This window comes from Sus scrofa, chromosome 16 (assembly GCF_000003025.6).
Source record: "Sus scrofa isolate TJ Tabasco breed Duroc chromosome 16, Sscrofa11.1, whole genome shotgun sequence".
Classification (NCBI taxonomy): Eukaryota; Metazoa; Chordata; class Mammalia; order Artiodactyla; family Suidae; genus Sus; species Sus scrofa.
The window spans coordinates 79,528,475-79,556,424 of record NC_010458.4 but is presented as its reverse complement, the minus strand read 5'-3'; the positions used below and the strand labels follow the sequence as shown (position 1 = coordinate 79,556,424).

Genomic DNA, 27,950 nt, shown 5'->3' with positions numbered 1-27,950 from the left:
ACGTTACCGCCGTGCCCCTGGGACAGTGAGGACACAGCAGACCCATGACGGAACACCTTTATTTGTCGCTTGGCCAGTCTGACACAGTGTTAACAACAGGGAAGGCGCAAGGGGCATGCAGACAGACAGGAGGCGGACTGCAGGTTTGCAAGCAGGCCTGGATGGTGGCTCCAATAGGCGGCACTGCGCCTCGGCTCCACAGGTGCCCCCAGAGTTCCTGGCTAGTGTGGCTCTGAGCCAGAGCGCCCATGACATGGACGCTGCTTGTCCCATCACTCCCTGACAGTAAGAAAACAGTGCAAAAATAGATTGCATATATATACACATTTATTCCCCTCTCCTGAAAAAACTTAGTACAAACTAGTAGCATATGATCCCTTTCAAGTCTGAGTTGTGTGCGTTTCCTTTGTTGTTTGGCTTGGTTTGAGGAAGAGAGAGTCAACGAAAGCATCTCAAAGGGCAGGGCGGCCACCACCGGCTGGCACTGCCCGGGGCCACCGCCGCCCGCTCTCAGGTGCTGGGGCACAGGCCGCGCCCCTGAGCCTCGGGCTTTCACGGCGCGTCAGTAGTAAGTGGGGAGGGAAGCTGCGCAGGGCCAGCGCACTAAGGGAATGAGCCTCGTGGGGACGGACCTCACGGTACAGCTGAACCGGCAGCCTGGGCCCTGTGGAACAGGTGACAGCTGTGTCCCCACCTGTGTGCCCTGCAGGACCAGGTGTGCCAGCTTGTGCGGGGGCTCCGCCAGAGGAAGGGAGCCTTCGCTGTGGAGGGCGGGCGGTGACCGGTGTAGGTTGCGTGGCCCTGGCGTCTGAGACTTCGCCCCCCACCCCCACACCGACGTAGCTGCACAACCAGCCATAGCCAATGCCAAGTACACGGTGAGGCTGTGTGCCATTTAGACCTCACTCGTGACAGCTAGTGACCGAGCAGGCCCAGGCTTTGGGCACGTGAGCCTCTGCCCACTTGGTGCTTCGGGGGACCCCTCAGCCTAGCCGGGCTCTCGGCCACCGGGACGTGGCCTCGGAGCAGCACAGACCGCAAGTGATGCCACCGGAGCCCCGCCTGCTTCTCGGGGGTTTTCACCTGCCTCAAACCTTAAGACTGAGGATGTTCAAGATGGAAAAATACTCCAGTATAAATATAGATCTCTTTCTGCGTCTTATATTATCTGAACTTCCACTGCGGTGAGCTGGGCCCTGCCTAGTGCTTTCCTAGGGCATTAAATAGAAATAAATAGATACTCTGCTGGGATCGGCGCTCTCAAACGCTCTCCTGGCACCCCGACTGCGTGTCCCTGCTCCCTGGTGTGCCTGCTGTGCAGTCTCCTTCATTCACAGATAGACGGTTAATTCCTGGTTAACCGTGGTTAGTAGAAGCAAACGGGCGTTGGGCAGAAACATGCGGCAAAGACACACACCTGCCTGTGCGCTGGATGTCAGAGCCCGGGGGGCCGCGACTGTGGACTGGGCTCCACGCGGGGGCGGGGCTGCGAGCGCCCCCCCCCCGGGTGCCCGGCCATGGCCCCAGGGCCCTCAACCTGCCTTTGCACCCCTGGCGGAGGGCTGACCAGCCGCAAACCTGCATGGGTGGTGGGCAGGCTGGCCCGGGGCTTGGCCGGGCACCGTGCGAGGAAGCGGCCGCAGGGTGTGCTTGCCTGGTTCTTTGGCTCAGACTCCAACCCCATGGGCTCCCGCCCCCGGGACAGGCTGGAAGGGCAGAGGAGGCGACCCCTGCCCCAATGGGCGCAGTGTGGGGCCCCCCTGTCCTTGGGCCAGGGCTGGACTCCAGCATTCTGCTGCGTCCTCCCAGGGAGGAGCCCTGTGCTGAGACCATGGGGACCTGGCAGCCCTGGGACACAGGGCATAGGCTTTCTCCGTGTGCTCGGCTTGTCACTTGTCCAGGAACACCCTACACTTGTGGTCCACAGACCCGCTTCCCCGTGTTACTCTTGCCTGGTGGGGGGGGCGGGGGGGGCAGCCGTTTCCTGGCCAGGCAGCTCAGGATCCCTAAGTCAGAAACGTTCCAGGCCACAAGGGTCCACATCCTCGGAGTGACTCCAGATACCTTGCTCCCATCGTGTCCTGGGTGTTCCTGTCACTGCAGTGAAGTCCCAGGGTCTCAGGACAAAGCTGCCCGCAGAGGCCGCCACCATCCTGGATCCGGGGGCTGGGGCAGTCGGAGGCCCATGTCAGGAGCCTAGTTTGCTGGGAGTGCTGGCCTGAGCCCCTCTGGGCAGGCAGGTGGGGGGCCTCCCAGGCCCGCCAGTGACCAGGGTGCCAGGTTGTGTGTCCAGGAAGGGGACCCCCGGCAGCCCACCACCCTGGACACAGGACAGACCACAGCAGGGTGGTCAGGCTCCTGGGAAGCAGTCCCCAGTGGCTGCCCTGGGCCTCTGCCAGGACCGACACCCAGTGGGTCAGGTGCCCGGCAGAGGGACACATTGCCACAGGGCCACTGTGACAGCAGCAAGAGGCCTGGCCTCCAGCCTCACAGAAACCCACACCCCGCAGATGCTGCCTTGTCTCGCCCGGGATTCTGCACTCGGGGGGGGGGGGCCGAGGGGTGAGTCCAGCACATCTACCTGCCCCACGAGAGCCCAGGGCGCCGGGGGCGGGGTTGCAGAGACGGGGCATCTGCGTCTTCCCTGAGCTGCTCTGAGGCCTGACATCACCCACTGTTTCTCCTTCTCTCTGAAGCAAAAGGAGACGAGCCGCCCTCAGTTCCCACTTTAAAATCTTGTCACCTGACACGCTTCCAGTCACTTTGGTCAACTGAGGAGGCTTCTCCCCTTTGCACAGCCACCCAGGCCCGGCGTCCGTCCTTGGCACAGACCTGGCCAGGGAGTTGCGTGCATGGGTGTACGAGCGTGTGCCCTCCGACCCCGCGGGGTCCCGTGCGGCTTCCCCCGGCTTACTGGTGCCGCCGGTGAGTGCGCGGACCCCGCAGGGTCCGTCCCGCCAGCTCCTTTGAAAAGCCCCCTCTGCCCACAAACCAGGTGGCGGGTGTGGTCTGGCCCCGGGGACGCTGGGAAGGGCCGCGTGTCCCCTCAGGCACGGGGCAGGGGTGTTAGAAGAGGCGAGTCTGGGGCCAAAGCTGGGGTGGAGGGAAGCAGCGGGCCGGGCAGGAGGGGGGCCGGGCGCCCCCCGCACCGCCAGGCGCGCGTTGAGGTCGGCCGGAGAGCACAGGAATGTAACGAAGTGTGCGGGGTGGGCGGGGGGGCCTGTGGCTACTTGCCCCCCTGAACCTTCTGGTCGTAGGTGCCCGCGTGCTTGTAGCCCGGCACGTAGCCCGACTCGTCCACCAGGTCCACGCGGCCCGCCCTGCCCTTGCCTCTGCCCGACGGGTCAAAGCGCTCCTTGTGGGAGCCCGTGAACTTGGTGGTGTCTGTGAGCCGCGACACGGTGGGCGAGGAGATGGCTTTCTGCAAGACAGCAGGGACACAGGAGGTGAGTGAGCCCCCGGGCGAGGGCCGCCGAGGACCCCGCCAGGGACGGGGCCCGCCCGCCGCACTCACCGTCACCCCCGAGATGATGGGCGCCTTGCCCTCGATGAGCCTGTGCACCTCTCGGACGGCCTCCTCACTGCTCTTGTCCTTGAACCTCTTCTTGGCGAGCTCCTCCAGCGCCTCCTTGAACTGCTCGAACGTGATGGTCCTGCACGACTTCCCCCTGCAGGGAGAGGGGCTCAGGGGGCACCTGCAAGGAGGCTCAGCGCAGCCCCTGGGCTGGGACCTGGGCACCCAGCCACGTGCCCCCCCACCCCCACCCCTCCCAGGATCCTGCGAGCTCTGAGGACCCTGGTCCCCTCCGGGGACGCGGTGACATCAGGGCCCCCCACCCGCCCCTCCCGCAGCCCAGAGAGAGCCTGCTGGCCGTCAAAACCCAACGTGCCCCCCCCCCGCCCCGCTCTGCGGCCTTTATGCCTCACCGTCGGTTGCCATAGGCAGCGGCAGCAAATACCAACTGTCTCGGAATAAAGCTTAAAGGAGGCACATTCTTTATGAGCGACCGGCCATCACAACACAGCCTCGTCTGGCTCTAGAGGGGCGAGTGTGTGTCCTCCAAGGGTGAGGAGCACGCCAGGTCCCCCTGAACGGAGACGGCCGCAGTCCTGCCTGTGGCCAGGGCTTGCACAGGCGTTGCCAGTGAGTGGGGGCACAGTCACCGCTCAGGGACAGGATTGGGGGACCGCCTCCCCAGGACCCCGCCACCCTCACCCGAACGCGGCCGGGGCCTGGCAGAGCCGCCACGGGAGCAGCTCCTCACCTGAACGCGTCCCCCGGCTGCCCAGAACCCCGGTAGGTCATCTCTCAATTGCAAAGGGCTCTAAACTCGCTTCTCCCCTCTAAGAGTGTGAACTGAAAAAGCTTCACCACTTTGGATCATCCCCAGCTAATCCACTCCGTGAGGTTCTCCATGTCTCTCAGTGACAGTGGGGGAGGCTCTCCAGGGACCCGGGTCCGAGCCGCTGCAGAAAGACTGCCTGTGGGAGTCCAGGGCTCCCGAGCAGCCGGGAGCAGCCAGAGGGGACCAACGGAAGCGGGCAGCTTGGGAGTGAGGGGCGTGGTGGGGGGCACCAGCGTCTACACCTGCTGCAGAGCCACGCCGGGGGGGGGGGGGTGACAGCGGCAGCAGGACGGAGTCGGAAGAGGGCCAGGCGTGAGGGACAAGGAGCCATCTTTCAGCGAGTGGAGCCACAGCAACGGTGACCCACATGCGATGAGAAAAGGGCTTGGTCTGTGCCTGCGCCATATACAGAGTTAACCCCTGCTGGACCACAGCCCATATTCCCTGCAGACCCCAGTCCATCCAACTAATGGGAGAGCAGCCAAGACTAGAATCTCTGTGCCCTTGGGTTAGGCCAAAGGTTTCTTAGACACGACACCAAAGAAACAGTCCGTAAAGGAAACAGAAGAATTAGACTTGACCAAAATTTCTAGAACTGTACTCTCAAAAGATACTATAAAGAGACGTACAAGACACGCCGTAGGTTGGAGAAGAACCTGACAGAGGACCTGGGTCTGAAACACGTGCAATGAAGGCTCCCGTCTCAACAGCAAGAGCAGCCCAGGGTGAGAGCCGGGCCGAGCGCTAGAACCGGATGCTGTCAAAGACCCACGGACGCAAACTGGGCACCCCCGTCCTCTGTCCCCGGGGAAGTGAGGCTGGATGCGACAGGCCCCGGCCCCCACTGGGACGCGGAACCGAAGTGGGTCAGAGGACTGTGCAGCAGCAGCCCGGAGGCATCGGCCTGGCAGGCAGTTTGGCGTTTCTTCCAAAGGCCACCCCGCACAACCCCGGAGAGGTGGGGGCTGAATGCCCGTCGTCGTCCGCAGCACTGTCCTGTCACCAAACCCTGCACAGCCCGGCGGTGAGGCCCTAGACGCCTCGGTCTGTGCTCAGCCCACGCAGGCCCCAGACACTTGACACCGGAGTCCGAGGCCGCGGGATGCGGTGACCGCCCCCGCCCGCCAGCAGGGAGGACAGCCTCGGGGTGCCCTCATCCCACCCGCCGGGGGCTGGCGGTGGCCTCCGCGCCTCCAAGGCCACGTGCCAGCTGGGCGGGCCACCCCGGGCAGCAGTGCAGGCTTCACCGTGGGTGGGGACCCCGCCAGCCCTGCTGGTGCCTGACCCTCGACAGCCGTGGGGCTTGCTTGTTTGTCCCGGCTCGTCAAAGGCGCTCCTGTCTCTATTCACGGACGCTAGGCCTGACTGCCAGCCCGGTGACCGGCCGCTGGGGCACGCAGCCCGCCCTGGGCACCGCGGTACCAGGCGCCACCAGGGTGACTCAGTCGGTCTGGGGGTGGGGGACGGCCCACAGGGCCTCCGTCAGAAGCCACATTCAGATCGAGTGGACCAACAGGCCCGGGGCCCTGAGCCCCGGCTCCACCTGGCCGGGCTGGGTGTCTCTGCTTGTTTGTGCCGCAGCCGCCAGGCAGGGTCTGGAAGCCCAGTCCGGGCGGGGAGCTCTCCCCGGGGCCCCCGAGGCCTGCTGGCAAGGTCTCGAATGACAGTCGGGCTCTTCCCAGACACTTGAGCCCTCTCATCAGCGCCCTGGACACAGGGCGAGCCTGTTCTCCAGACTCTGCAGGGCTGGAGGGTGTTCCCGCATCAAACCCCCTCCTCGCCCTGCTCAGCGCCGGGCCAGCCAGCGCCCCGTTGAGAAGGCTATTGTTCTGCTGGAAGCTGGGCCAGCTGTAACAGGGTCACTGTTCACACACGAGCCCCCGTGAGCTGCCTGCTCAGGCCCAGCTCAGGGCAGGGAGGGAGCTGGGCTCAGCCCCTCCCGAAGGTCACCTGGGAGCAGGGCTCCCTGAGGTCTGCGTGGGGGCCGGCGCAGCCTCCAAGGACAGCCGGCTGTGCCTCCTGGGCCAACGCACAAGCCCTGGACTTTGGAGCCAGGCCCCCGGATCAGCACATTTTGGAAGGTGATGAGCACTGACTCCCAGGCTCCCCGTCCAGAGAGCAGGAGTGAACATGGGGTGGGGGGAACGTAAGGCACAGACGGGGGTCAGAGGAGGGAGCCTCTGGGATATTCCCATCAGCCCCTGGGGCAGCAGGGAGCGGGGGCTGCAGGGGAGCCCTGTCTGGAGGGAGCTGCCAACACCAGCCCCTTGCTTTTGCCCAGGTGCCCCCTCCACTGGCCGCCCCAACCCTGGGCCCAGGGACAACGCTGCTGGACCTGAGCTGGAGGAGGCCCCGCACACCTCGGTCTGCGGACAGACTGGCTGCCCGAGCAGCTGCGACCCCGACATGCAGCTACTCCCACAGCAGAAAGGAGTGTCCTGCTTTCCTCCCGATTTGGCCTAAGCCTAATGCAGGCTGGGGGGCTGGGCCCTGGGGCTGAGGGGATGGGTTTTGGGGGTGCACCAGAGGTCACTGAAGCTCGTGCTGGGTGTCCGGGGAAAATCATCCTCTCAGAAGACCCACGTCACCGGCATCCAACGCCCACACCAACAGGACGGGGAGCCAGCATGGGCGGAATTGGCCCACTTCCTGCCCACTACCCACCTCCCCCAGGCCTGGGTGCTCCACAGGCACAGCAGGCACGCCAGGCGGGCCCCACAGAGGCCAGAGCAGAAGCCACTGGATGCCCTGCACAGCCTCGGGCAGCCAGGAGAGGGCCCCAGGGAGGCCACCATGCGACTCCTACATCCCAGAGGGAAAGCCTCGCCCACCCGCCTGGATGGAGGGAGGGCAAGCCAGACACCAAGCACCGAGAAGTCACCGCCCTGCACTCCGCAGGCTCAGTGGCAGCCCACTGGCTTTGCCCACTGCCCCCCCAGTCACAGCACACGGGGCTCTGCCCACAGCACCTGTGCCCCCTCCGCGCACACACTCCCCTTTCCTGGGCGCCTCTACGTGGCCGTGGCAGCCAGGTGGGTCTGCACAGAGGATCCCAACTCCATGCCATGGCCCATGTGGCCCCGTCCTAACCTGCGGCCCAGATGCGGCCGGCTCCAAGGTCACAGAAACACCCTGCTACACGCAGCGCCCAGAAGCAGACACGCAGGGGCCGGGAAAGGCCAGGAGAGCCCCTGCCCACCGTCACCACCCACGACCCCCAAATGGGGCTGCCAGGGTGACCACTCCTGCTTATTGGACTGGAGTCCTGAGGAGTTGGTGCTGCAGCCCCAGAAATCCTGGTCCTGGAGTCAGAGGTCTTCAATCAAGGCCCAGGGTCGAGCCTGCAAGAAGTTTGTTTAAAACTTAACACATAGTAACATCAAAACAAACAAGCGCTGCCATGACGATGGGGCCCAAACAAAGGCTGCAGATACGGGCTGGCAGCAAGGCTGCGCGGCCATGGCAACCGCCCCAAACAGAAACAGCCCTGGGCTCTCGGCAGCCCCGGTGGCTCTGTCCGGGCTCCCACGAGCCGAAGCCCTCCTGCCGCAGCTTCCACCCGGAGCATCTGAGGCCGACGACCCGGTAACCCAGGAAGTGCCGGTCCCTGTGGACCTGGCCCCCCAGGACCTCGCCCGCAGCACTGTCTGCAGGATGGGGGTGTGACCGTGAGGCCCTGGCCCCCGGCCCAGCACGCCTGGGGGGCTGGGCCCTCCCCCAGAACAGGCCTCTCCTAGTGGGGACACAGGTCGCAGGGACCCCACGGTGCATCCAGGCTCCAGGAGGGCAGAGAGGAAGCCGCCACGGGCTGGCCTTGACCAGGACCCCTCCCCGGACCGCATCCCCACAGGGAGCTGAGGCAGGGCTCAGCTGGGAGCCCACTGTGCCTCGGAGCCTGGGGCCAGGCTCCACCCCTAAAGTTGCAGCAGCTGACGCCCTGCCTTCCGGAGTGGGTCCCTCCGCTGCCCGTGTCTCCTGCACACGGGGTTCCCCGGGGCCCAACCAGAGCACCTGCCCCCTGTGTGAGCCGTGGCCAAGAGAGTGCAGGCTCGAGTTCTGCGTGTGTGCGTGCGTGTGCACCCGTGTGCACGGGCCTCAGAGACGCTGCGGCCTTTCTCGGGTGTGGTCCTAGGGTGTGGAGGGCAGAAGGGCGGGTGATCCATGCCTGGACCTGCTCCCCGACGTCTGGGGGAGGGTGTGCACGCGGTGAGCCCCAGGCACACACTGTCCTTGTCCCTTTGTCCCTCTTCCTCTCACACAAACATCTCCCGGCGCTGAGGGCAGCCACAGAGGAGGGCCGGGCACCCAGCCCCGCACAGACACCCGCCTCTCAGACCCTGCCTCTGAGCCAGCCTGCTGTGGGCCAGGGCTCTGTCACCTGAGTCCCCGAAAGCCCCGCGAGTGGCCGGCAGCAGTGTCCCCAGCCTGGGCTCCATGGCCCCGCTCGGCCATCTCCAAGTTCCACCTCCAGGCACCTTCTTCTGAGAACGGCCGGCGCCGGGAGATGGAGCCCCCTCGCCGCCCGCGAGGACGCACAGCCCAGCCCGGGGGCACCGAGCGCGAGGCCCCGCGCACCTACTTGATCTTGCTGAAGACGATGTCCACGTCGGTGACGGTCACGTTCCTGCCGTCGATCACCTGGCAGTCCCGGCACAGCTTGGACCAGTTCTTGCCGTGCATCTCCTTCCCGGTGGCCCTGGTGTCCCCGTGCACAGCAAACCTCCGGAAGGCCTCCTCCAGGGCGCTGAGCTCTGGGCCCCCGGCCGCTGCCCCCTCGCTGGCGCCCTCCGACTCCAGAGACAGCCTCTTGGCTGCCTTGTCCTTCGCGGGGTCCCCCGGGGACTTGGGGGGCGTCCTGTTGGCGGGCTTGGCGGGCTTGGGCCTGCTGTCAGCCATCTGCTGGGGAAGAGGGAAAGGGGTCACCTGCTTATGCAGGCAGCAGCTGGGGCCCTCCCGCTGCCCCCGGGCAGGAGCCACGACCGGGAGCATCGGTGGGACGGCGGGACAGGGTCGCCCCTCCGGTGCTGGACACCGCACGGGCCCTCCAGCACCAGGGCCCCCGGCTGCCGAGTCCCCGGACGGTCGGCGATGCGGGAAGCAGGAGGCCAGCCGCCCGGGGCGCAGGGCCTCCTCCCTGGGCCCTCCGGCTCTGGGGACTCCCCTGAGTGACAGGCTTCAGGGCGTCCCTGGGGTGACCCTGACCCAGGGGGACCTGGAACCAGCCATGCCACTGCCCCCACCTCAGGGCTTAGCCTGCCGAGCAGGGGGCTGAGCAGAGTTCGGTGGGACAGGGAGGCCCGGCCTGTGCAGGGGCCGAGCAGGCTGCGCTCAGGCCCAGGGCGGGGCCGCGCGTCAGCTCAGCCCGACCCCGATGCTGGGCCCGGGGTCCCCACAGTGCTGAGGAGACAGGAAGCCGTCTGGCTGCCACAGGTTTGGGGAGCCCAGGGCTGAGGATCGGTACCCCCCGAGGTCGCGGCTGACGGCCAGGGTGGGACCCAGGACCCCCACCCCTGGAGGAGCAGCGGCCTCACTGAGAACCACGGCAGGGGTCCGTGGCGGGTGGGGGCGGAGACGCAGGACAGACACGAGCACAGTCCGGCTGCTTGGTCAGTGTCACACGCACAACCTTGGTCACGGCTGCAACTCACTGAAAACCCTCAAAACTGAGCTAACGCAGAGGAAGCGGCGACCCGGGGCTCCTGTTGAACTCGGAATCCACAACTTCCTCAAATACTCAGAAAAGGCGATGCGGCTCAGGCTGGACTGAACGTTGGCACGGCCGAGGGCCCCGCATCCTGGCCGCCCCTCCCGTCCAGGAGGAGCAGTGGCTGGCGCGCAAGGCCAGGGCCCCAGCGTGCTTGGGGCGGGCGGGAGCGGCCAAGGAGCCACCTCAGAACTGCCAGGCGTCCCCAGGTCCCGAGGGCCAGGGGACTCTCCCAGGGTGGTCCCCAAGGAGGCGGCACCGGCTGTTATCCCGACACCGTTTCTCCAAATCAGGAGCTGCGGTGGGACTGGCCTCAGCACCGGTGCCCAGGACGCGGCTGAGAACTTGCTGGAAGGGTCTGCAGGCTGGTGTGAACGTGCCCGGGCTGGAGGGAAGCCGTCTGGGACCTTCAGACTAGGCTGGGCCTCCCATCTGGGTCCAGGGCTGCAAGCTGGAGAAGCAGAGGCCCCAGGATCGGCTGCACCGCAGGGTGCGAGCGGCCTCCTCCTGCGCTCTCTCCGGCATGCTCCCTGCAGGTGCCGTCTGACCGCGAGGGCCTGGGAGGGTCCAGCGGACCCGGCACCCGGGCTCCTGCGTGTGGCGGGTGATCTGTCTGGCCTGCTACAAAATGCCACAGTGTGGACGAAGCCTGCACTCTGGGCAGAGGCGGAAGGGGGCAGCATGGGTCCCCTGAGAACCTGCGCGTTGGGGCCCAAGAAGGAAGAAGGAAGGAGAAGGGGCCATCGGGGACCACAGGACCGCCACCGGCTCAGGACACCGCCGGCCTCCGTCGCGCACCCCACGCGTGGTTCTCACAAGCTTGGCCAGCAGCCTCCGCAGTAAACAGCAAAGTCGGAAGGACTGAAAGGCAACAGTTCCCCTCGTGAGGCTGGCCTCCTGCTTGGAAACAGGTGCTGAGTAGGCGAGAGAACAGAGGACAGCGACAGCAGAGTCAGGTCTCAGACGTGCCCCGGGGAGAAACGGAGGCCGACCAGCCCTCAGGAGCCCAGAGCCCAGCTCCCTACGGGCCGTGAGGTCCCCAGGAGCCTGCAGCCCTGGCGCTGGGAGGAACGGCTGCCCAGCCGTCCGTGGTCCTTGGACACAACTGACCCTGAGGGGGCGTGGGGCAGGGGGACCCGAGAGCCCACAGGCGGTGGGAAGGCTGGGGGCGCCTGGAAAGGACATGGAATTTGGAGTGTGCGAGAGCCGCCAGGGTCTCTGCAAAGTCAGGCCTGGGATCAGCTGCCCAGGGCCTTCCTCCCCCCTGTGACTGTGCCGGACCCTGTCTCCGGGAGGGGCACTGGGTTTCCCGTGGGAATCAGCTTGGACCCACGCTCAGAGGAGCTGGCAGCTACGAGACACCGAACAAGATCTCCACCCTGTTTCACAGTGAACAAGCGTTATCGCAGTAAGATAGCTTGAAAATGACTTAACAAAAATAACAGAAGGGAAGTTCCCGTCATGGCGCAGCGGAAATGAATCCGACCAGGAACCATGAGGTTGTGGGTTCGATCCCTGGCCTCGCTCAGTGGGTCGAGGATCCGGTGTTGCTGTGAGCTGAGGTGTAGGTCGCAGACGCAGCGCGGATCCCGAGTTGCTGTGGCTGTGGTGTAGGCAGGCAGCTGTTGCTCTAATTAGACCCCTAGCCTGGGAACCTCCATGTGCCATGGGTGCGGGCCTCAAAAGATAAATAAGTGAATGACGGAAGGACCGAGTCCTCACATGCTAATGGGAAGCTCTCTAAGGCATGTGCCCAGGTACCGGTCTGGCCGGCTGGGCACTCGGCTGACTGATGCCCAGCAGGCCCTGCCCCTGCTCCTTCAATGTCAGTAGTGGGCGGCTGGTCCTGGGTGTGGGGCGGGGGGGAGGGCAGGGGTGGCAGGTGGGGTGAAGGGACTGTGTGAGCATCGCTGGTCAGCCCCGCCGAAGCTCCAGAGGAGGGCACTGAAGGCCCACAGCGGGTGTGGGGACGGCCGCGTTTTCAGGAGCAGGTGGAAAGGGCAGGGCAGGCTCCCAGGTGGAACGACAGACTGACCAGAGCCACCCCAAAGTAAAGCGTCCACTGGGCTCCTGGGGCAGTGCCCCTACCACGTGGTCCCCTAGCCCACCACCCCCTCAAGGGCTGTCCATGCCCCAAAAGGCACCTTTACTTCCAGAGTGACTGCCTCTGGCAACATCCTTGAGACTTGACTGCCTGAAGCAAAACCTATGAGAGAGGTGACACAGCACAGATCCCTTCAGGCCTCAGTCACAGCTTCACATGGATGTCCCAGGAGGGCTGGGAATTCGCACAGCGACGTGCCTGTAACAGGGCCCGGCGGGCCTGTGGGCGGGGCCAGGTGGTGTTTTAAAGGCCACAGCAGCTCTGCCTTCCCGGTTGCCCTTCCTGGAGGAGAAGGCAGGTCTGCCCTGAGAGTAAAGCTGGAGTGGGTTCTGCTTCCACAGGTGTGAAGGCACTGCCACTCCCTGGCTCCCCCAAGCCAGGTCTCAGCTCCTTGCCTCCGGCGGCCCCGTCCGGCCCCCTCACCCTGCCCATAGTCCACACCCCACCTGTAGGCACCTCCAGGCCAGCGGGACCGAGGACCTTGCCCCTGGGATCCAGGTCCCTTCCAGCCCCAAGGTCCCTTCCGCCTCCCTCCAGCCTCTGCTTGCAGCCATGGGACGTTCCAGACACAGTGCCCATCCGGGCCAGGTGCCACGGACGCCAGGCTGGTCTAGCCTCCTGAAGGGGACCGTGGTCGAGCCGTGCGAGCACCGGGGTGGGGGCGGCACGGGTCTAGCAGGACATGGATGTCTGGGGGCCGGGGCCTGGGCAGGGACCGTCCGTGCCAGCCCCACCACGTGGCGTGCTCCCGTGCCTCCGGGGGGCTGTGTGAGACCCTCCCTGGCCCCTCCCTCCTGGGACCCCTCTGGGAAGCGTTGGGCCCGACCAGCCTCTCCCCGCCGGCCCTGCTCGCAAAACGCTTGGACCGTGGACCCTGCAGGGAGTGGGAGGGCTGTTCAGGCCTCAGGCTCCGCCTCCAGAGTCCTTAAGGGGGCATGGCCAGTCTGGCAGCACAGGGAGCTCAGGTCACAGCCCATAAGCCACCACGTGCCTGGACCCCACAGACTGGAAGAGGCCAGGCACTCTGCGGTGTCACCCCAGGCCCTGACCTCCTGGGAGGTGACCCAGACACCCTGGGAGCCTCTGCATTGAGGAGCCAGGCAGTGGGGGATCGAGGGGTCCGGGCCTGGGACCCCCGGTGAGGGGGCCGCGGGGAGGTTTCTGCAGACTTCGGCAGGGGTTCTCCTCGCCAATCACCTCCTCCCGGCGGCGCCCGGCTGGGAATTGGGCCCTGCAGGTGGGAAAGGGCCCCGAGGAGTCGGGGTGGGGGGATGGGCCAGAAGGAGACCTTGGGAGCTGCGGACCCTCAGCAGGCTTCTTGGGGTGGGGATGGCCCCGCAGCCCCCAGATCTTTACACCAAGCCATGTCCTGGAGCAGCGCCTCCACCAGGCCCGGGAGCCCCAGCGCCCAGGCCGCTGCTGGACCACGGACGTGAGCCCAAGGCCCAGGGTCCAGCCAAGACCCTGCTTTTGTGTAAGAAACTGCACAGGCCCTGGAAACAGAGTCCTGAGCACGGAGTCCTGAGCATCTGCGAAGCGGGCCCTGCGAGGACCTGGACGGCATGCATGATGGGGGCAGGGCTGGCTGGGAGCAAGCGGGCGGCTGATGCCCCCTGACCTGGGCCATGAGGGAGGCCTGGCTGGGGAGGGCGACTCACCACACACTGAGGGATGCTCCAAGGGAGCCCAGAGACCCCGGGCAAAGCCCAGAAGAGAGCAGGGGGTGGGGGACGCCCTCCCAGGCCCCCAGGGCAGCCGGCCTCCCGGGAGCCCTTAGAGCCTGGTCACAGGACCGACGCTGAGGGCGGGGGTCGGGGACCATGCGAGGGCCCCCAGTAAGCCCCCAGCACGACTGCTCCAGAGCCGCAGAGGAGGCTGGGTGCCTGGTCAGCTGGGCCAGGGCGCCCCCCCGCCCCCCAGGCGGGCCCTTTGGGTGCTCACGCTGGACCCTCGCAGCCAAGGCGAGGCTCAGGTGGGACAGGAAATTCAAAAGACCAAGTGGCCCAAAGCCGAGGGGCACAATGCCCCCAGCTCAGCTCCCCTCCCTCTCGCCTCGTCCCTGGCGCTGCCCTGCTGAGGGCACAGCCGGAGGGGCTCGAAGGCGTCCCAAAGCCGCGGACCCTCGGGGCGGCCCCTCCCCGCAGCTTCAGCTCTTTAGTCCAGAGTCCACTTGAGCACAAGGCAGCCCTTTGGCCATTGTTCACGTTTGTCATAACACGGCCACCACTCCACGGCTGCCCGACACTCCACGTGAATGGCCATCGTCCAGGCAGCGGGGCCTCGCAGGCGGCACAAAGAGGCCTCTCCGAGCGCCTGGGCCGTCTCAGCCGCGCCTCTCCAGGGCCCTGCAGAGGCCCCAGTGGGACAGGCTGAGGCCAGCTGACCTCTGAGCAGCCTGAGAGCCACAGTCACAGCCACACGGACCCCTGCCCCGGGTCCCACGAGATTCCTCCAGGCGTCTTCCTGAGGTGTCCCCCCCTCCCCGGAGGGCCGTGGACATGCTGCACCCTGCGCGGTCGTGCAGCGACGTCACTGCAGGAGCCGCCCCCTCGGACCTGGGGGCTGCTGGCCGGCCGGCCGTGTGTCCCTGCCAGGCTGGGGCTGGGAGGCTGCCCACAGGAGCAGGACGAGGCCGAGGGGACTGCAGGCAACAGCCGTGCACCGCTGGCCCAGACGCCGCCAGACAGGTCTGTCTGGCCGGCAGATAAGGGGACAGTGTCGCACCTTCAGGCTTCAAAGCCTCTCCTGTCCCTAAAGCAGCCGGAGAGGGAAGAGGGTCCAGCGGCAGAGCCCAGAGACGTCCCACTGAGGCAGCTTTGACCTGTTCGGTCTCAGAAGTGACTGAAGGTCTCAGGAAGTGGTTTGCCATCCAGCCCCGGTCAGAACCAGCTGCACAGGCAGCTCCCCCTCCTCGTGGTGGAGGCCGGCCCACCACCCAGGGGAGCCAAAAGCCCCAGTGCCCCCGTCTGGGGAGAGAGCCCTGGACAGGCCGGCCCGCGCTGGCTCAGGGGTGAGCGGGGCTGCTGGACGCCTGGGAGGGAGGCTCCTCGCAACCCCTGATGTGGAGTCAGGGGACCTGGCTGGTGCCCAGATACCAGAGGCACACGCACACGCTCCGGAGGAGGAGACAACCATGTCTATGAACACCTCAACCCCGGTGTCTACCCGTGACAAAAACCCACCAGGCCCAAGACGCGGAAAAGATGCCAAGAACGTCCAGAAGCAACAAGAAACAGACCCACCAGAGGCTCCAGTGACTGGAGCTTGACCAGACACTGAGGTGAAAGTAACTATGTGTGTCGTGTGCAAAGACGAAATGGGCAGTGTGGGCCGTGTGCAAAGAAGAAAAAAGATGACGGGTTCCAGCTGTAAGACTGCAAGCAGCAGCTCTGAAAAGAGAGCACCTTAGAAATTCTAGCCCCCAAAGCGCAGTAACTGAAATCCAGCGCTCAGAGCTGGGGTTCACAGGGGGCAGGAAACACCCAGGAGGGGACACCGAGATGCGCTGAAAACGTGTGTGTGCGTTGTGTCCACGCAGGAAAGTGAGTGCGGTGAGCTGCCATCTAGGAGGTGAGAGAAAAGCCTCGGCCGTTAGAAAGAGTGACGAGAAAATAAAAGCATTGAAGATAGAGAGCAAATCTGCACCACAGAGGAGCAGCGGCACCCAGAGTTAACACGCGAGAAGCCGAGAAAGTCGGTGAACACGGGCCCATCGGCCAAGAGGAAGGTGGAAATGCCCCACGTCTGGAAGGGAGGATGAGGACACCCACGATGCCGCAGACGGTGACAGGCGGAGATATGATGAGAGAATCTTATGCACAATTTCAGACCAATGTGTTTGATAAATGAAATAGGCAACGTTCCTAAAGACAAAACAAAAGCCATTTTGCCAAACAATAACAAGAAGAAATAAATATGGTTATAATCATTCTTGTAATCATGATGAATTCTTATACTTACTGAGGACTCGACTCCGTATTGAAAACTCTTCGCGCAAAGAAAACTCCAGGCCTGGACGCCTCTGCCTGCAGATTCTACCCTCGACTGAAAGAGGAGATAACGGCGACCCTTCACTGATGCTTCCAGAGAAGAGCAAAGACGAACCACCCCAGCCCCGACTCATCTCGGCTGAAATAATCCTGGTGCCAAAATCCGATGAGGGCATTACGGGAAAAGAAAAATTTATGTCGGCCGCACTTACGAACACAGACGCCAAAACCCTAACCCAAAAACCCAGTCATTGATAAAAAAGGATCAAGACCTTACAATCCAACTGGGTTTATGTCAGGAGCACAAGGTTGGTTTAACGTTAACTTAAATCAGCACAATACATCATGAAACAGAAGGGAGAATCAAAATTACATTATCATCCTAATAAATGCAGGCAAACGCTTGCTGGAGTTCAGCACTCATTCTTAGCAAGTTAGAAAAGAAATAAACTCCTTCATTTTACTAAAAACCTACAAAAATCATCACACTTCGTAATGAAACACTGAAAACTCTTCTTTTCAAACCCAGTGTAAGAGAAGACCTCGGGCTGCTGTTCATTCTCAGTGTGTCGGTGGGACGATGAGGAAAGGAAACAGATGATGTCAACGTGGGAAGGAAGAAATAAAACTCATTATTTGTAGCTTCTATGGGCGGGTATATACACAAAACCCAAAGGGATCCCAGGAACATTATTGGAATCGATGAGGTCAGCAAGGCTTCTGGATACATGATTAACATACAAAAATCTGTTTGATTTCCATGCAACAGCAAAATACACAAAAGGTGCGTTGAAAAATACAGAAAAGGTGTGTAGAAATACAACATTGAAAACGTCCTGAGGAAATACCATTCACCGAAGACAAATGTAGCAAATGGCGTGCAAGACAACTGACGCAACTAGGAAGCTGTGCTGAAGGGGCAGGGGGACGGCGAACCCAGACGGGGTCTGCACGGACAGAGGGGTCATCCGCGGTGTTAGTTTAACCCAAACAGAAATCCCAGCCGTGCGGAATGCCTGGGTGTGGAGACAAAAGCTGAATGCAAAAGGCGCGCGGATAAACGAGCGGCCTGAAAGGCAGACCAGGCAGAGGTTTTGCCCAGGGGTTCCACGACCTGATGGAAAACCCTGGAAAGGAAGAGAGTGTGCTGTGTGGTCCTGGTGCAAGGGCAGAGAACAAACCACCAGGCGCAAGAGAGCCCCCAGTCCGCCCACCCACACGCGACGAGGGTGGCCAGCGGGAGAAGCGGGGACGGAAACCTTTGCTGCAAAAGGGGAGGCTTGACGGGCCAGCCGCACAGAAGAAACGAGGGCTCACTCGGGTACTGATGCAGCAGGAGAGGCACCGTCACGAAGTCTTCGGAAGGCACTGCCGCCCTCGGGGTGGGAAAGGACTCGAAAACCACGGTCCCCGAAGGACAAGGTTCTTAAACGCAGCCGATGAAAGCGAAGCCCTTCTGCTCGTCCAAGGGCACCGCTAAGGGAGTGAGACGGCGGCCGCGGGGTGCACGGGACCCACACTCCAGCACCTGTGAAGAACCCGCCCATCAGCAAGAAAGGGCACCTCCGCAGAGACGAGAAGGGCTGGACGAGGCCTCAGCACATCCGGACGCCCCGCAACCCACGGGCTTGCTGCCCAAGCCCCAAAATGCAGGCGCTGGCGCCCGGCCTCCGGAGAGCTGCCCGCCGAGCAGGGCGCTGCCCGCCAGACGGCCCAGCACCTGGCACCTGCTCTCGTGGTCTCTACGCAACAGAACACCTGCACACGGGGCCCCCAGGGCAGGAAACGACCCCAAGGCCCAGGCCCCGACGACAGATGGGTGGATGGTAGTGGTTCACGGGGTGGAACGCGGCAGCCGGTCAGGGGCTCAGACGGAGGGCCGCACCCACACAGAAGAGCCCTGCTCGGGGACTTGAGAGGCACGGAGATCAAACACCAAGCCAGTTCTGGGGAACAGGCTTAGGTGGCGAAACCACCCTGCAGGTGGAGCCCCTCCCCCGGGGACAGAGGAGGCAGCCGTGACCTCAGTGCTGACGCCCTGGGGAGAAGGGGAAAGCTGGGGCAGGGACCTCGGGCCGTGGAGCACCCAGCACAGCTCGGCGGGTGGGAGGTGAACCCCCTTCCCACAAAGAGAGCGGGGTTCCCAGCCGGCCCCTCGCAGGTTCCAGGCCCACGGCCCACTTACACCCAGAGGCCGGCGACACGAGGCAGTGGGGCGGGTGAGGCCTGAACGGGGTCGCCCAGAGGGCTAGGGGATGCTGGCTTTCAGGATGCTCCCACTGGAGCGAGAAGTGCCCAGGGCAGAGGCCGTGTAGGCTTAATGGGGCCATGGGCTGAGATTCGGGAACTGTAGCCCAAAGTGGGACAGGGACGGGCGGGCGGGGGACACGGTGGGGACATGGGGGCACTGGCAGCAGTAGCAGGAGGCGAGGGGGCAAGAAAAGGCTGGAGGAAAGGCAGAGCCAGTCCCTCCGGCTCACAGATGTCACCAAGAAAAGGCGGAGCGGGTGTGAACGCGCCCGCCCCCGCCCCCGCCCCCACCCGTGAGCTCACCCGCCCTGCCCCCCCACCCCCATGTCCTTACACCCCGTGAAAGCCTTTCCACACTGTCTCACCAAAGAAGGGCGAGCCGTCACACATTCAGACCCTGGGTTACACCTGGGTCTCTCTGCCGCCGCGGTGAAGGGGAAATCGGGAGCCTGAAGACAGGCCGCCTCCCCATCAGGGAGCAGACGTGGGGCTTGCCTCGTCCTTGTGGGAAGCTGCCCCTCGGGGCTGCAGGTCACAGAACCGGCGCCCTCCCCGAGACCCCGGGGGGCGGGGGGCAGCAAGGCCATTTCTTCCCGAGGAGGCGCTGCTGAGCTGGGATGCCCGGTCTGGGGTTTCTGAGGGTGCTGTCGCCCTGGTTACCTCCCCACCAGGAGGGCTACAAGCGGGGAATGAGCTCCCACGGGGGCTGGAACCACATCTGAGCCCCAGACGCAGCTGGGCCCCACCGAGGCAGCCCTGAGCCTTCCCGCCCAGTGAACACCTGCTGCTGAAGGGGTGGGCGGTGGGTGTGTGTTGATTCTCCTGCCAAAGCCCAGCGTCTGCGTGGTCCGGGGTTTGTGGGCTCAGGTGGACTGGGCACAGTGCCCGGCACCCTCAGCTGGCGTGGTTTCTGGACGGCGCCAGGCTGGGCTCAGGGCATGAACCTCACGGCCCAAGGAGGACCTGATACTTCAAGGTGCAGCAGGGCCCCGTCCCTGGTGGCCCCTGTATCCCCAGATGGCATCTTCTACATGCTCCTCCAGCCTCACCAGCAACATCACCAGCTATAAATAGGCCTGGCGCTAAGTCAGCACAGCCTCTCCCCGAGGAAGCTTTTAATTCTCAGCCTCTCCTGCAGGGAGCGGCTCGTTGCCCACCAGGGAGGCCACGTGGACACTGCCTCGGAGGACAGTTTGGCTGCTCAAACGTTTCTCCTAAACCTCAATCAGTGATAAGTGATTTTAATTCTCTACATGAAATTCTCCTGTGATTTGCACATTTCCCACAATGAGCATCTATAACCTTGGATCTAGTAAAAACAGTTTATTTATTGCAACTTCAAAGGATTCACGAAGATCAGCCAAACAACACCTAGGAAATAAGAATAAACCCAACACAGCTTCCTCTAGTCTCCGTCACTTCATCATTCGGAAAAGACAGAGAAGAATTTTTACTGCAGTGTTTAAATGACGGTCCCTTTCTGAGTCTAGATCCTTCTGGAAATCATGAAAGCTCTACAGACCCTTTCCCCAGGAAAACACGCAACTCTCGTGTGGCCTGCACTTTGCAGCCGCTCCCAGGAAATTCACCACACCCCTCCTCCCCTCAGTCATCACAGAGCCCTGCCATCCCTGCCCAGTGCTGGGAACAGGGGCTGGTACCAGAGATGGGAGCCCAGCTAAAGGCACTGCAAGGCGTCTGTCTCACTGCTGCCCCCCATTTCCTGCCTGTTCCAAGCCTCCCCTCTCCAGCCCCACTGCTCCGTCCGGATGCCGTCCCAGTGCCCTGTAGTTCAGGTCAGGGTTTACTGACCCCTCCTAAGCGTCAGGGGCTGGTCTAGGCTCTGGGGAGCGCCACCCCCCACCCCCCCAGTTCACCGTGCCTGAGACTGGCCGTGGGGAGTCCTGGAGGCAGCAGTGGGGGCCGTGGGAGCTAGGTCCTTTCGCCCGCCTCCCCCAGGGACCATGCACGTATCCCATAAATGTCAGCAGAATCAGCCAATAAACACACGGATGGATGACAGCATAGCCAGCTTATCCTAAAAGGTGTCTCATCTTCAGAGAACCCCAAACGCCTATCAAAACAGCAGTCACAGGCAGGGTAGCCGAATGAGTTCACTTCTCACCCATTTCAAGGCTTCATTTACATAACTGAAACCGCAGAATAAAGAGTTTCCCTAGATCCTCCTTCGAAGGCGGGGTTAGGTGTGTGGAAAAAAATAAATTGGCAGCCAACCTCTTTATCTTGATTGCCGGTTCCGTGCCCACATGCGATAAGAAAACATAACACCCCTCGGGGGAAGCTTCTGGATTTGCAAACTGTAGGCCTGACACTCTCACCTGCACCGGCAATGGCGCCGGAGCCCTCGCCAAATGATCACGCGCATTCTGGGCCCGTGGACACAAATGGCCCTCCGTGGCCCTGGATCTCCTAAAATCCATGCTCTATGACAATGGCTTCATTTCAGACCCTCTAAGCCCGCGTTTCCCGCCGTCTCGCCTGCAGCCGACACGCCAGGCCTGGGCATGTGAACGTGTTCATACAGCTGGACACGGAGAGGGAAGGGGCTGGAAGGGCAGTCCTCTGTCGCCTTACGCACGGACGCAAAGAAAGGCGAAAGCGCCTTATTTAGGGCCCAATTATAAACCTGCCCTCTGCATCGCGCGCTGTCTCAGCTCGCTCCCAGCGCGTCCCCAGACCCACGCCCCGACGCGGCTGCAGGATTCCGAGCTCCGCGCGGATAGCTGGCAGCCCCAGGGCGCCCGGCGCACGGACGCGCGGAGCCTCGGGAAAGGGGCGCGGGCCGGCGCCGGGAATGAGTGGTGTGCCCGGCTTGCGGGCGCAGGTGGCCGGAGAAGCAGGGGGCCCTGTGCACCGCGCCTCAGGACGGAGCGGCCCGCGGCCACTTACCTCGGCGATGCGGCGACTGCAGCAGCGGCGCCTCCGCGACTCTCCCGCGCGCGACCGGGCGCCCGGCCTGCTCTCGCGGCACCGCCCCCGGCCCCGCCCCCGCCCCCGCCCCCGCCCTCCGGCCCCGCCTTCCGGCCCGCCCCCGGCTCCCCCTTCCACGCACGTCCTTCCCCACGCCCTACCCGCCCCGCGCTCTCATTGGAGGAGCCCCCTCGGGCCCCCACCCCCGGCTCCACTGACCGGTCCTCACTGGCTCTCACGGCCCCCAGCCCAGGCCCCGCCCCCCAGGCCCGCCCCCCAGGCCCGCCCCTAGCGCTCTCGGCGGCTCCGCCCCCGCCCCCCTCTCGGGACGCCTGCTCGCCGAGGTCGTTTGAGCGCAGCGTCTGCCTTACAAGGCGGATCGGCTCGTGCCCTCCGGGCCACACAGCTCCGCGGGGCGGGGGCAGTGCCTATGCGGCCCCAGCATGCCCTCCCGGACCGTGGACGCGGGAGGACGGATGGGTCTGCGGACAGGCCTGAGTGGGGCGGCCAGGTGCTGGCCTCTTCACAGAGATGCTCGGGCCAACGAGGGGGTCCGCGGTGGCGAGGCTCAGACCCCACGGAGGGGGCGCAGGGTGGGACGGAGTGGGGCCGATGCGCGAGAGTTTGGGGAACAGCAGGACTGTGAGGCGAGCGCCTGGGTGGTGTCGGCCGGTGTCGGGGAAGAGAATCCGTGCCGGGCACCGGAGGCTGTGCAGCCGCGCCTCCTTCCGGGGCGCAAGCGGGAGCTGCGTCCCCATCTGGGTCCCCCGCACCAGCTGGAGGCCTGCCATCTTCCCAAGGACGACGTGTACCCCTGCAGGTTACCTGTGTGAAGGGTGCAGTTCTCAAGGGCTCTTTCCCCCGGCTCCTCCTCGCCTCCTGTACCCTCCCCACCGGCCGCCCCTGCACTCTCAGGATGCCCGGCTTCGGGGAAAAGGGTGGTCTTTAGGTCACTTACAGCTCCACTGCCCTGACCCGGAGCTGGCCAAGGATCTGAGCTCGTCTCCTGGCTGCAAAGCCCCCAGACCTTACACACACACAGACACGCACACTCTACGGCCCATCTAGCTGCAGACCCCCACTCTCCCAGATGCAGAACTAAACCCCCAAACATACATTCAGCCTCTGTGCTCCACCCCGCCTGCAGGGACCCCACGTCCCAAGCCCAGGCTCTGCTCTGCTCTCAGGTCTCTGAGTCACAAGCACCTGCAGCAGCTTCTGACCTAACCTGGGATGCCGTTCAGGCCAGGCAGCCCGGCAAAGGCAGCAGAGGAAGCTGAGGTGCTGCTGTCCAACAGACCGCCAGCCCGGAGGATACCTGGGGAGCCAGGGGCAGGCTGAGCCCCTATCCCCACCGTGGTCCTGGGTCCCAGTGCCTTCCTCTCAACTCCTCTGGTTGCTACTTCTGCTCAACACCAGGTGAAGATGGGCTTCTAATTATCGTTGCCCTGAAAAATCCCATACTCCAGAGACCAGGCAAATCCAAACTCGTGGCGTTGGAAGAACAGGGAAAACGTGAGATCGCCCTGTGGCCAGCTCCTCATGACCCTGACTCTTCAGGTTGAAGCTGGCTGCACCTTCTCGGACCCACAGAGCCCCCAGCGCTGCTGAAGCCGCTGTTAACGATGTGCAGGAAACAATGAAAAACTCCACTCAGTGTTATGTTCCAATCATCGTATTAGCCAAATGGCGACTCTGTTAGTGCATTTTTCCGAACCTGTGCAGGGGCTGTGAGGTGGACCTGGTGATTCTGCCAAGGGTAGAATTGCGCTGGGAGGTGGGCGCCAGGCCTCCGAAGCCGAAACGGTCCAGGACCGGAGTCAGGGGAAGTCCGGCCAGACCTGGCGAGCAGTGGGCCGGCTCCTGGCACACCTGCGCCAGGCAGGAAGGGTGGAGCCACAGCCCTCCGAGGCCCCGCCCCACGGTCCAGACCACCGGAAGCCAGCATGGTGGCCGCTGTCCCTCTCTTGAGGCTGGTTGTCTGCTGATGAACTTGAGCTTTGGTCCTTGGGAGGCGGGCCCTTTCACAGCATAGGGTCAGGTCCGGCCACACTCGGAAAAGCGCCAGAAATAGTGGCATCGGCTCTTACCAGACTGGAAGGGTCGCCTTGCCGTGGGATGGCAGGTTACATCCCGGTTTGCGGGCAGAAGACCCTTCTCCGCCGTGGCTGCCCTTCTGGAGCCCCTTTTGTGGGGGTGACTCTGCACCCTGGTCCTTGGTCCCTGACACGACCTGGACCGTCTCCGTCCACCCTCCAGGTGGGAAAGCCCAGCTCGCGGTTGGCGGGTGCACGGCAGCCACATGGAGACTGGCCTGTGAGCACTGGTAGGACCCTGTGCTTGTTTCTCAGGGTCACAGGAAAAGAACCGCCAGGCCCCGGCAGCCTAAACAGCAGAGACGCTCACAGTCCCAGCGAAAGAGCCAAAGAAGTCCAAAGCCATGGTGGTGACAGGCGTGCTCCCTCAAAAGGCTCCGGTGACCCTGCCTGCCTCCCCCAGCCGGGGGGCCCAGGCGCCCCTGGGCTCGAGGCCTCACAGCTCCAGCCTCGGCCTTTGTCCTCACGTGGCCTTCTCCCACGTCCGCTTTCTCCCCGTGTCTCTGCAAGGGCACACTTGCTGGATTTAGGGCCCATGTGGGGAATCCAGGCTGACCTCGGGTCGAGCCCCCAGTCCTTCGGTTCCCCAGGGACTGATATGGGGTCTTTTCCTGGCTCCCCCAGGAGTCCCACAGCCCGCCAGGAGACGTCCCTGGGCACAGTCCTGTCTCCCCCCAGCCGTGCCTGGCCGTCTCGGGCTCTGGACCCTGGGTCCCTGCCCCCAGGACCACCCAGGAGGCAGAGGGCATCTGTGGGCAGGAAGGGGTGGGAGGCTCAGGCCAGGCCTAACTCCACCTACCAGGCTTCACACATTCCTTATTTTAAAACTGAAGCGTGTCCTCCTGTTAAAATGCCCCCTTGACCACACGTGCTCAGAGGCCTGGATGGCTTGCGTCCTTGTCCACGCAGGCTTCGCCGTCATGGGAGCTGCTTGTGGGCCAGGCAGACATGCACTCAGGCAGCAGCGGGGACACCCACAGGCCCATCCATCTCCCCGGAGGAGGGGGCCTGTAGGACTCATGCTCCGTGGCCCCAAGTGAGGCTCCTTCTCCAGCTCAAAGGGAGGGCAGGTCACGCCTCCAGGTCACGCTGCTCAACTAGGGAAGAGTCACCCTTCATGGACGACGAGATGCATTGAAGCCAAAATAATTCCGTGCAGCTGACAAAGAGGAACGCCCTCTGCCCAGCCAGGCTCTGCCCTCGCCACCACCCAGCACGGCCGCCACCAGCACTCAGCGCCCGCTCTGTGGGCCCACACTGTGCCCTGCTCTGTCCCTCCTGGGGTGAGCTCAGGGCCGCCTGCACCGTGCGTGGGATCCAATCGGAACAAAAACGCGGGCCTCCTTCAAGAAGATGGAAACTCGGGGCCGCGGCAACAGAGCGTTGGACCAGCTGGGGACCCTCCTGGGGGTCCCGGGCATGAACAGCCCTCATCGCTGTCCTGCGCCTCAGGTCCTGCTCCTGGACTCAGAGAGGTTGGGTAGCTGACCCAAGGACACACAGCTGGCGTGGGGTGGGGCTGGTGCCCGCCACGGCCTGCGCTTGATGCTCGCCTCGCAAGCCTGCGTTTTCAGCTCATCGATTTATCCCTGCAGTCACAATCACGGGCATAAAGTCCTGGTGAGAAAGCCAGAGGGGTTCCCACTGTGGAACTGTGAGTTAAGGATCCGGCATTGTCACCACAGCAGCTTGGGTTGCTGCTGTGGCGTGGGTTCGATACCTGCCTCAGGAATTTCCACATGCCACGGGCATGGCCAGAAAGGAGGAAAGGAAGCCACATACTTTTCTCATGGTTCAGGATGATTTTCCCTAATTCTTATTCCAATAAGATTTTTGGAATCTGAGGTCTGTTATTGACCTTGCTTCTAAGAAAGTCCCGAGAGACACCAGCTGACTGACGCGGGTGGAGTCCAGTGCCTCCCCTTAGGTTTGGGGACCCCTCCTGGCTGTGCTTCTCTCTGCCTCTGGTCGTGCCACACCAAATCTGGTGACATGGCACGTGGGCTCTGACAGCAGTGACGGGTTCAGATCTTCCCCAGGGCCGTGGTCAGAGCCACCGTGTGGTGCCCCGCGTTCAAGGCAGCCTTAACCGGGCTTTTCTCTGTTCCCAGCGTTGCACGATGCTGAGGGCACAGGTGTGCTTGCAATTTCCTGAAGGCGCTGCTGTCAACCTCCCTGAATGCCTGTGCAGCCCGGGGGGCAGGGGGGACACGGCAGGACAGCCGTCGCCCCGCAGGCCCGGCCTGAGGTGGCTGTGTGGTGTTCTGCGGTTCCTTCCAGAGGACGTGGCGGTTCCTCACGTCATAGACGTTATAGACATTGAAGCAGAAATTAGCAGAAATCAAAGCCACATTGAGAAGCTTGTTCTGCGAGCATCTGAAAATCTGTCAGAAGACGCTCACTGCGGAGCAGCCTGAAGCCTGCTGGAGGGTTCCAGGCAGAAAGTGAGTCACGTGCAAGCCCCAAGAGTCCGTCTCATCCTCTGGAAAGGCTCCCGGGGACAGAGGCCTCCCAGGAAACGTACGTCAGTGGTCACCCCACCCCCACCCGAGGGAGCCACATCCGCCCTTCAGCGGGTCCAGGCCTTTCCCACTTGGCTGTCTCAGCACATAGAGACCTCAGTGCAGGATTCCTGTCTTGTTAAGACAGGAGCTAGCGGGCTCCATGCCCTCTCCCCACACTTTCTGTTTTATTATTATTATTACTTGTCTTTTTTAGGGCCGCACCTGCGGCATATGGAGGTTCCCAGGCCAGGGGTTGAATCGGAGCTGCAGCCGCCAGCCTACACCACAACCACAGCCTCGCCAGATCCAAGCCGCCTCTGCGACCTACCCCACAGCTTATGGCAATGCCAGATCCTTAACCCACTGAGCGAGGCCAGGGATTGAACCTGCGTCCTCGTGAATACAAGTCGGAATCATTACCGCTGCGCCACAACGGGAACTCCACTCCCCACACTTTCTGGACATCAGTGCTTTCCTTCCTGCAGCTCCGAGGGGGCGGAGGTGGGCAGAGCCTCACGCAGCAGTGACGGCTTGTGACCCCACCTCCCAGTGACACCAGAGCTGTCTGAGCCTGTGATTCAGCTCTGCTAGGTGATTGCATTTCCTGCGAGTTCACAAATGAACACGCAGCCTGGCAAATAGGCATCAAATGAACCTTAAACATACCTCTACTTGCGGGCAAGACGGAGGAACAGGAACTAGATTTACCTTCTCACTGAAAGAATGCCAACCCGGATGAAATATGTGCAGCAAAGGTTTGCAAGACACTGGACAGCAGACCACAAAGGACCACAAAGGACAGTGACCTCGAGTGACGGGAAGCCCCCGGCTGGCTTCCTGGCTGTGCTGAGGCGTGGTGCAGGGAGGGCCCCGGCCGGAGCTGGCAGCCGCCCTGGGTGAGAAGACCAAGCCAGGGCTGGGGAGTCCCGGGCGCACGGAGCAGGATGGAGAGAGAGCGGCACGGCTCCCCTGCCAAGCGCCGATCCGCTCACGCAGGTAAGGAGGCCAGTGAGGCCGGGAGTGGACCACAGGAGGAGTCAGAGGGGCAGAGCCTGGCGCCCGCACGGGGCCACGTGTGGTGCTCATGCCAGCCCACGAGAAGACCTCACAATTCTGGGGGAGCCTGGGGAGAAGGGGTTGTGCCAGACTGGGGACAGTCAGCGGTTGTCGGAGCTCTGCCCTCATCCTGCAGCAGGGCGCGGAGCCCAAACTGCATCTCAGACTAAACGCCAGGAGAATTTAGAAAAATGCAGAAATGCCTACCACCCCAAAGCTACACTTAACCACCATTGGCATTCTCTAAGAACCATTAGGTGTGAAAACAAGGCGGGGACGGACCCAGAATAAGATAGATCAGGCAATGGAAATGAACCCCAAACCAACACCAGGCAAGGAAACAGTATTATAACTCATTCCACACCCACGGGATGCAAAGGTTGGCCGTTCACGTCGCTCTTAGAAGTAGAGACGGGCCTAAGGCGGCGAGAGCAGAAGGACTGGAGCTCACCTTCTCTCATGGAAATGACAAAACCACCACCAGGGGCCGAGCAGCCATCAACGAAGTAGGCTGGAAACTACCAGAAAAAGAACCTACACCAGAAGACAGAGAAGAAGCCTCCTGGAGACCGAGGAGGGCGATTACGTGATATAAGCAAGCCCGAGCCCACCGCGCGGGCGGCCCACCGCCTGGAAAGTAACAGTAGCGCAGGGGCTCGGCCACGGGAGGGGGCCTTCCACACCCCACGCTGTACCGGCTTCAGTCAGAAGCGGGTAAACACCAGAAGGGAGAGCGAGAATTCAAAACCTATCGCCTGCGAAAGAAGACCACACAGAAAATCGATGCAGAATGAAAAGGTGGAGAATGATGACTTGGAAAAATGAACAAGAAAAAGCAGCCACGTGATCTGGAGATGACCAGCCTCCATGAAGAAGACTTTAGACCCATGCGAGCAAAGACGAGTCAAGATCTTGGAAGGAAACTGGAGGCAAGTGGAAACTAAACAACATGCTGCTGACAACCCCTGGC

General features: G+C 63.1%; 1 protein-coding gene across 2 annotated transcripts; it reads right to left on the bottom strand.

The window, feature by feature from the left end:
• Window positions 42-21,388, bottom strand: TPPP (tubulin polymerization promoting protein). 2 transcript variants are annotated; one of them, XM_021076519.1, is made up of 4 exons: window positions 21,304-21,388; window positions 8,926-9,245; window positions 3,515-3,668; window positions 42-3,421 (listed from the first exon to the last, which is right to left on the bottom strand). In XM_021076519.1, the coding sequence occupies exons 2-4, from the start codon at window positions 9,240-9,242 to the stop codon at window positions 3,227-3,229; spliced, it is 666 nt and encodes a 221-aa protein (XP_020932178.1). In that variant the 5' UTR covers window positions 9,243-9,245; window positions 21,304-21,388; the 3' UTR covers window positions 42-3,226. The 2 variants fall into 2 exon arrangements, with proteins under 2 accessions (XP_020932178.1, NP_001116678.1); NM_001123206.1 differs by having other exon boundaries at window positions 3,201-3,421; window positions 8,926-9,242; window positions 21,304-21,321.